Genomic DNA, 9059 nt, shown 5'->3' with positions numbered 1-9059 from the left:
AGAACTAAAGCATAACTAAACAAGTAGCTAGAAATGTTGTACATTATGTTTTGTGCTTCTGTACCAGCCCAAGGCAACCACAGCCCTTTGGTAGTAAAGATTTGTGTCTCCAAAGATGCCCCAGTAGCTCCCCATCTTCTTTTCTGCTGATTCACTGCACATGCTCTGCGCTGCTGTCACTTACTGAGCTTAGAGTCCAACTCACAATATACAGTACACATAGAATTTAAATGTCACAAAATAAGGCTGATTAGTAATTAATACAGATAATTACTACATGAGAGCTCAGAAACCAGTGCAGCTAGCTTCAGAATTTAATAATCAGCCTTGTAGCATCAGCATATATTACAGACAAACCTCATTTTCTGCTTGATAATTTGTGACGACCCACGGAGCCCACTGAGCATGTGAGTGTCACAGACACTTTGCAAGATGGTGACCCCCTGTGACAAATTTGAAGTCCTGGATCATTGCTGCTATTGAGAAGCTGAAACTTTAGTCTGGTGCTATAAACTCATTATATAAATGATGGCATTTTTAGCCATATTTATTTTTAGGGTTTAGTTCTCCTTTAACACTGACTTTATAAATAGGGGCAAAGGGGGAAATGTAATAAAATTCACAAAGAGCAAAACTTTGCAAATAAAAATTTGCCTTTCGCAATGTAATATTCTTCCTTAGGCTTTTATTGCTTTCAAATCTTAATTGCGCATTGCGAACCTTTAACACCTGCTCTTGAGTTTCATTAAATATTTTGTGGCAAAAATGGTTTGCGATTGTGAGGTCTTTAATCAGCCAACAATGTTGCAAACGTTTGTTTTTTTGCGCTAATGAAACATATTACATATAGAAATCTATATTTCATAAATGTTTTCCTTATAGATATACATCTTGAAGATGTGTACTTCAAGAAAGGCTGGGGAACCAATCAAAATGTTAGTTTCCACTTAATGCCCCATTTAAGGGGGGTTTTCTTATTTTAAATCACTAATTGGTAAGCTTCTGCACTGCAATGTTTTGTAGCTACAAATCTCAGGGGCAAATTTACTTACGGTCGAATATCCCTCGATATTCGACTGCCGAATTGAAATCCTTCGAACATCAAAGTCGAAAGATTTACCGCAATTTGATTTTAATCCATCGATCGAACGATTTTTCTTCGACCAAAAAAAGATAGTAAAGCCTATGGGGACCTTCCCCATAGGCTAACATTGACTTCGGTAGGTTTTAGGTGGCGAACTAGGGGGTCGAAGTTTTTTTTAAAGAGTACTTCGCCTATCGAATGGTCGAACAATTTTTAGTTTGAATAGTTTGATTCGAAGTCGTAGTCGAAGGTTGAAGTAGCCCATTCGATGGTCAAAGTAGCCAAAAAAAATTCAAAATTCAAAGTTTTTTCCCTCTATTCTTTCACTCGAGGTTAGTAAATGGGCCCCCATGTGTGTGGTAGGGGCATCCTGGGGTATGCTGGGAGTTGTATCCCAAAAGAAGTTCATTTCATAAACATTTTTGCACTAAGTACTGAAATCATTTAATATAACCTAGAAGTGCCTTTAACAGTCACTTAAATGCATAGCTGATATTCAGAGAGTAAATTCATTGATCCAACACTGTTAAAATATACATTTTGCATATGACTTTGTTGATATAATACTTAACTAGAATATGAAAGCTAGGTGCAATGAGAGAAGAAAACTGCTCTGACAGCGAAATGAACAGGAAATGTTTTCCAGTTCACAGTTCAATAATAGCATGTAAGTAAGTACAAAACGTTACATATTACTCAAATAAAACATATACAGCTATTTAAAGGCATTGGCAAGGCGAAGGAAACATCATTCTTTCACACAATTGTCTTTGGCCCTTGTTGCTGTCTGTAGGGTGTGTTCAGGTAATTACAGTGGGTCCCTTCCTCCCCGTCCGCTCATGGATTTGAGAAAGCTTGAGAGCAATGGCTATGAGAGGGCCAAGCACTACCTGGGAAAACAAGCAATATGGTTGTCATCAGTTAAGATCATAATGTCATTCCCATTATATGTAATATTCTTGGTTTATTTTAATTTGGAAAATGTATTTTGTTCAGTATTATTGTTTCAAACTTGGTTTGTTTTACAATACCAAAGAAGAATATAAAAAAAAAACAAAGATGTACAAGAACAGAGACACTGTTATACCCTAATGCTTTCTTATATTAAATTGGGCTAACTACATGCTATTAGTTTTTCTGCTGCATGCAAGGAAATCCATTAGTGGTTGTGGGAGGTCAGCCTGATAAAACGGCAGCTTTTAAGCAAGCATAAAACTTAATAAACCAATAAAACGTAATTTAAAGGGGATATAAGGTGGATAGCTCAATTATGAAGTGTTTGGAATGACATACAGTGGGGCTAATTAACAAAGAGAGGTGGTAAATTGCTCTAGTGCAGTTGTCCATGACAACCAATCAGGTGCTTTTGATTTCTATCTGGCAGTAGATTGATCAAAGCTATTTGTTGATTAGTTGCTACAGGCAATTTAGTTAGACTGAAGCTGCCAAGCGCTAGGCAGAATTTATGAAACTTTATGAACCTTCACTTTTTCATTCTGGAAGCAACACTAGATTTAAATGACTTTTTTTACTCAGATAATAAAGGGTTACAACCAACAAACCTTTGTACAAAAGATTTGAAAAATGTATATTAAAATACAAGGGAAGCTTAAAATACCAGTGGGGGGCAGTGTATAAATAAGTTTGGCACCCGCCAGTGATCAACATCACTAGCCTTTTGATTGTATTAATATGGTCCAGAATGCCATGAATCCATTTTCCCTCCCTTGTTCCACCCTGGGTAGTCACATGCATAGTACAGTAAGCTCCAAAGAAAGGTTTGTTGACGCACACATCTGGCCAGAAAATAAAAAAAGTAAATAATGTTCGGATAAAGGAACATTTTTCACTTTGAACATATATTTTATTGATTTTTGTTACATTGCCCTAGTAGTGTTGTAACCAAAAGTATATTAACTAGAATGTTTGTGTGTCTTCCTTTTGCCTTAACTCAATGTATTCCCAGTTTAATAATCTGACAGTTTGTTCTGGCACACCAAGTACACGCTTCCTTCTGTAGGTCATAGTGTCTCTGTTCTAGTAGCTAAGTATAATCGAAAGCTATTCATTTCCAGAGCAAGGTTACCCAAGTTGTAAAACACATATCTTATTACTCCACAGTTTTCCTTTCTTATCATGCTCCCTACAAGTTCATTCATTAACCTTTTCAGTTCACTTTTAAGAAAAGAATGCACACAAACACCAAAATGTGCTGATAGAAAGGTTCATGATGCTGTCCAGAAATACCTGCCCTTGTTAAATGACCCCAAGCATTCAAATGCCATTTTCCCCTTCATCTTCTTCTTATACATTACATAACAAATTGTACCTTTGGACTATTTTCTCAGACTCAGTATAAGTATAGGTCCCTGGGATGCACTGCTTTTATCATGATATGAGAGTTAATTTTTAAAATGAAACAATGCAGAAACCTATTACATAGATGGCCTGATAAAGAAGAAAAACAAGTATATGGTAGGAGGCTTAAACACTGTGACGGGGAATGGCAAATTGCACAGATCCATAATGTTTGCTGGCAGAGGCCTTATCAGATTTAGTGATTAAGGTATAGCCAATAAAGCAATGGAATTTAGCAAGCAGTGTGACAGCTCATATGCCTCAGTCTGACTGTACAAGACTAATCTCACATGCCATAAAATTAATGATAAATACCTTAAAAATCAATAAATGTTTATGTAAGTACCAATGAATTCTGTTTTCAAACAGAAATGTAAAAAATTTAAAAAAATTATCTTAACCTCCACCAATGTTAAGGCTAACACTGTCTCCATCAGTCTTTACTAAGGCTTTTATTTAAAAAATAAAAATAAAAAAAAATATATATATAATATATATATGATATAATGTATTATATATATATATATATATATATATATATATATACACACACACAATAAAAGTTCTGCACTCTGTGGGTCTTTCATAAATATATACAAATGTATTTAGGACTTTGCAAAAGGTGAACATTCCCTTTACTAAACATACTCAATTTTGAACTCAAGGTGTCTCAAGTTCTTAATACTTTTCTGACTGTCAGGAAAATATTTCTGCCAGTTAGGAAAGCATTTCAGGGAATGCCCACATTTTTCAAAGCCTGAATGGCTTTGAATAATTTGAGAATAGCAGCAGCAGCAGCTTTGAACTGTAACACCTAAGATTTTGAAGAATTTTACAATTTTAAAGTAATGTGAAAATGTTTTATTCTTAATGACAGGTCATTGTACCAAGAAAAAAAACCCTCATTATTTCATTTTCATTATGGTTAACTGTTGGAGCCTTGTATAAAAAACTCAATGCTTATTGTTTGACATTGCTCTACTAAGTAGCACACATACTGTAATATCATAATGTTCTTTTTGAAGGCCACATTTATTGTATTTTTCCAGTGACTTCTATAAGTCATTGACTGAAGAAGGCAGCGGCTTTGTTTAATGAATAACCTTATTCTGAAACAATCCTATCTATAAGATCACTAATAACTACAGAAAGGAGTCCTGTGTTTGTATTGATTTGCCATACAACACTTTACTTTAACTATCATTCTTTTAGCATTTCACAGAATTCAAAAAGAAGTTCGCTATATTATTAAGGTTTTCCTTGCCCCCATTTACTAAAACATGTAATAACTTTGGTAGTTCACAAATGTACCTGATATTCCTTGAAGCAGAAAACAGTATTTACCTGTGTCTCTTTATTATGCCTGCTAGGATCCTTCTCATATCTTTCTGCATAGATCCTTAATGTAGTTCCCATGGTACCTGAGGCACTCATTCTGAAGATTATTCTTGCTCCATCTGCAAATATAACTCGAAGACCCTAGAAAAAAATAATTGTGTGGATATCATTTTCAGTGGATAACTAAATGCTATTTAGGAATTTTTGCCTACAGTCTTAAAGTCATTCACAGTATTTTAATTAAATGTATTTGGAGTCGCTAATTGACACCCTATTGAAACTTTTGCAAATATTGCAATCATCAGTTGAAAGTTTAGGGGCCTAATTACTAGAATTTGCGATTTTTATGGAAATAAAGACTGCAGTGCATTCAAATACCACTCATCATTTTAAATGAGTCTGAAAACTTTAAAAAACTTTTAAATAGGATAATTTTCCTAGGACAACTCTCATTAACTCTTATGTGAACTCGCCAGCTTTTAGATGGCAATTTTTTTCAAGTTTTTTGTACCCAAAAAGTCTTGAACATTCGAGTTTCGGAAATTGAAATTTGAATGCTTAAGTTGTAGCTCTAAAAAACTTGCAGTAAAACCTTGAATTGAATGGTTTTAAAGTCTGACCCAAAAGTCTAAATCAGAGATTTTTCAGGTTTTACATAGATTTGACCTGCAACCTAAATAGCAATATACAGAATATGTGCACAATAAAACAGGGACTTCAGTAGTTCCCTGCATACTTGTACTTGCAGAAATGGGCAGTGTCTTTGTGGCATAGGTGGGGGGAGGGTTATCTTTTGTTTGGGTTGGCTAGAAAAAGTTCAGTTCGTCCACATTACTGGAAATAAATGCTAATGCTTGGGTTGTTTAACAATAAACCTTGTTTATTGGTCTACTTTCACATAAAACACAAGGGATATGCTAACTGTGTCATTTATGGGAGATCTTATTTATAGAAAGTATAATATAGATATATTATTGTCCACTTGCAATAGTAAATGAGGTTGAAAACCCCTTGCTTTCAACCATCAACACGTAGGGGCAGATTTACATTGGGTCGAATATCGAGGGTTAATTAACCCTCGATATTCGACTGCCGAAGTTAAATCCTTTGACTTCGAATATCGAAGTCGTAGGATTTACCGCAATTCGTTAGATCGAACGAAAAATCGTTAGACTGAACGATTATATCCTTTGAATCGTTCGATTCCAAGGATTTTAATCCATCCATCGAACGGTTTTTCTCCGACCAAAAAAAGCTTACAAAGCCTATGGGGACCTTCCCCATAGGCTAACATTGAGGTTCGGTAAGTTTTTTTAAAGAGACAGTACTTCGATTATCGAATGGTCGAATAGTCGAACAATTTTTAGTTCGAATCGTTCGATTCGAAGTCGAAGTAGCCAATTCAATGGTCAAAGTAGCCAAAAAAATTCGGAATTCGAAACTTTTTTTTATTCTATTCCCTCACTCGAACTAAGTAAATGTGCCCCAAAATTTGTGTGTATGTGAAAGTCGCCTAACTGATCTGCTAGCTGACTAAGATAAAAGTGAAAATACTTTAAAGGCATTATGCTGCAGTCTAAGCTGTGATACAAATAAAGGCAGCAAGAAGGAATGGCATATTTATTTGGTAGGCAGCTATGGATACAAGGCCTTTAACCCCTTAAGAAAACAGTCACCAATGGTTCCATTGAATTCTTCAGGTAGGTGTTATCTGAAAATCCCAGAGGTGTGAAAGTGTCATCTGGTCAATGGGACTACTATTAACAATGGTATTTATGTTTTGTCCCAATAACTCCTTCCAAAACCACCTATCCAGGATGATTTCAGATGTAATGTAAGTATTAAACAATCCTCACATACCAGACAAGCAGGTGGAGGATGAGCAGCTGCTCAAATAGGCGCATCGGTTAGTCAGAGGATTTTTCTTTCTTTATTTTTAATTTTTCTTTTAATTGGTTATGCAAACAGGATTGAGGAGGCTTAGTATCTCTGTCTTCTATTGCACTTCACTAAGCTGATTGTATCCATGTTTGTATCAAAACAGGATATATATATATATATATATATATATATATATATATATATATATATATATATATATACTGTATATACACACTATGCATCCTCAATTCTTTCCTGCTGCAAACAACTTAATCATACTGGTTCTAAATAAAGGGGACTATTTACTATCTGAATTTTCTGGTAGGATGTTTAAAGGGGAAAAATTTAAAAACTAACATTTTTCGAGATTTTTAAGCTTTTTGAAACCATGATTAAACTTATTTTCTTTAAAACCCTGAATGCCATGAAAGTTATTAAAATATGAGAATATATAAATTGCTAACAGAAAAAAATGCTGAAACATGCACTAAAAAAACAAATACCTCTAAAACCTCGAAAAATTTGAGTTTATCAGACAATTACTAGTGAAAAGAAATCCAAAAAGCTCTAAAAGTCTGAATGTCTAAAAAATTGGCTCTAAAAGTCTGAATGTCTAAAAAATTCAAATTGGATCACCACAGCTCTAGATGACTTTTATAAGACCTTGACTGGTTTTACATGGCAAAGTTTATAAGGTTTCTACACGTAAGAGTGTTTTTTATCAGAACCCGAAAACGACTCCAACCAAATCCGCATGCACTTTCCCCCCTATTTTTCAATACATTTTTTCCTACAACTTTTTCAGATTTTGCGTTTGAAGCCTACGATTTTTTTTTGTAAAATTGCCCAAAAGCTACATACAAAACCATAAAAAAACTGGTTGGACTTTTACCACCATCAGACTTAATAAATCAGAAAAAAATCACAGAAAAAACGTCTCCTCTTTAAAAATCTAGATCCGGAGCTTAATAACTAACCCCCTAAGAATTAGATTTTTAGAATTTAAAAAAAAATTAAAAACTCAGATCTTTAGATCCATACATATCCACTGTGCAGCACTGACTCTTTCTGAAAGCACATGACCATGCAAAATGACCTGAGATAGCAGCCTACACACCAATATTACAACTAAAAAAATGAAATTTTACATGGTAGAGTGAATTATTTGCAGTGTAAACAGTGGAATTTATAAATAAAAACTACACCATAAAAATCATGATAGAATCCATTTAACACTGGATTTAGTATGGATGACCACAGCTTGTCCTTCAAAATACCACTTTCAATTTCTTGTCTGCTGGCACTTGTGTTAAAGTGTAGTTATGCCTTAACAGCTTCTTACCTGTTTTTTTGATACTGTTCCATCTACAGGGTCCACATACTCAAAGCTGTCTGTTTTTTCCACACTGAACACATGACTCCCAACAGCAAACTTTTGATTACTGAAAGACTTCTCTGTTATGACAGCCTCTAAATCTTTCATTATAAAAATTGCAGTTCTGGGATCCAATGCTTCATAATCAAATCTGTAATAAAACAAGTAAATAGACATTCATGGCCTTATTGCCACAGTCCTACAGCGAATAAACCTGTTGAATACGATGCTAACCAAGTTCCATAAACTAAATTTCATGTTAAATACCTTGTACTGGATAGCCTCTGTTCTATGGTTTTCCCTGAGCTATCTGCCTCCCATATACAGAGGTCAGTGCTACAATGTAATTATTCTAAGGCCATACATTTGTGGCCAGCAAAACCCCATAGCTATGTTTATGCTTTCAACCAAGATACCTGCAGTAATAATGGCGCCCAAACTTTGTCCAGTGATCTTGTACAATCTCTTCAACGCTCTGTTTTCGTGCTGCCATTATGGAAAGCCAAACCAAAACAGACCAAAGCCCATCTTTTTCTCTGAGGTGATCAGATCCTATAAAAATTGAAAGCAAAGGTACAAATAAATATTTTCAAAGATAATAGAAAAAAAGCGTTGCAGAATCCAAAATTTTACCTAAAATGTTTTGTATCTCTTACACTGATACTTTTTTTAAATAAACAATATTGTGTGTGCTTCAACCATCTTATTTAACCTTGTAGGTTGGGTGCAAAGCAGTCTGAAAACCCTTGCCAGGGGTTTGCATAGACACACAGGAATATCGCTGCAGCACCTCTTTTTTGCAAAAAGGCTTGAGAAATGGCAAGAGTAAGCCCGAACATTGGAGAAGATTATCTCCATGCACACACATAATTTTAATAAGAATCCCAATAAGTTCCTTTTTTCTTCTTGGTGTCTACCAAATAACTTGACCAGTATTTGTATTTATAATGTACCTTAAAATTTTATCCCATTCTGGAATTTATGGAAACTGATATAATGTATGAACCCGGAACAACCTGTATG

General features: G+C 34.7%; 1 protein-coding gene across 2 annotated transcripts in view; it reads right to left on the bottom strand.

Annotated features, from left to right (window-relative positions):
* Positions 1-1340: 1340 nt before the first annotated feature.
* Positions 1341-9059, bottom strand: part of LOC108706963 (phosphoglucomutase-like protein 5) — a 77679-nt gene continuing 69960 nt past the window's right edge. For both annotated transcript variants that reach the window (XM_041580145.1, XM_018243831.2), the window contains exons 8-11: positions 8453-8588; positions 8004-8187; positions 4787-4921; positions 1341-1974 (exon numbers count right to left, since the gene is read on the bottom strand). In XM_041580145.1, the coding sequence (XP_041436079.1) occupies positions 1885-1974; positions 4787-4921; positions 8004-8187; positions 8453-8588 (545 nt within the window). In that variant the 3' untranslated portion in view covers positions 1341-1884. The remainder of the gene's footprint in view (positions 1975-4786; positions 4922-8003; positions 8188-8452; positions 8589-9059) is intronic.

The sequence above is a fragment of the Xenopus laevis genome, chromosome 1S, assembly GCF_017654675.1.
Source record: "Xenopus laevis strain J_2021 chromosome 1S, Xenopus_laevis_v10.1, whole genome shotgun sequence".
Classification (NCBI taxonomy): Eukaryota; Metazoa; Chordata; class Amphibia; order Anura; family Pipidae; genus Xenopus; species Xenopus laevis.
Note: the sequence above shows the minus strand (reverse complement) of the source record. Positions and strands in the feature narration are given on the sequence as shown.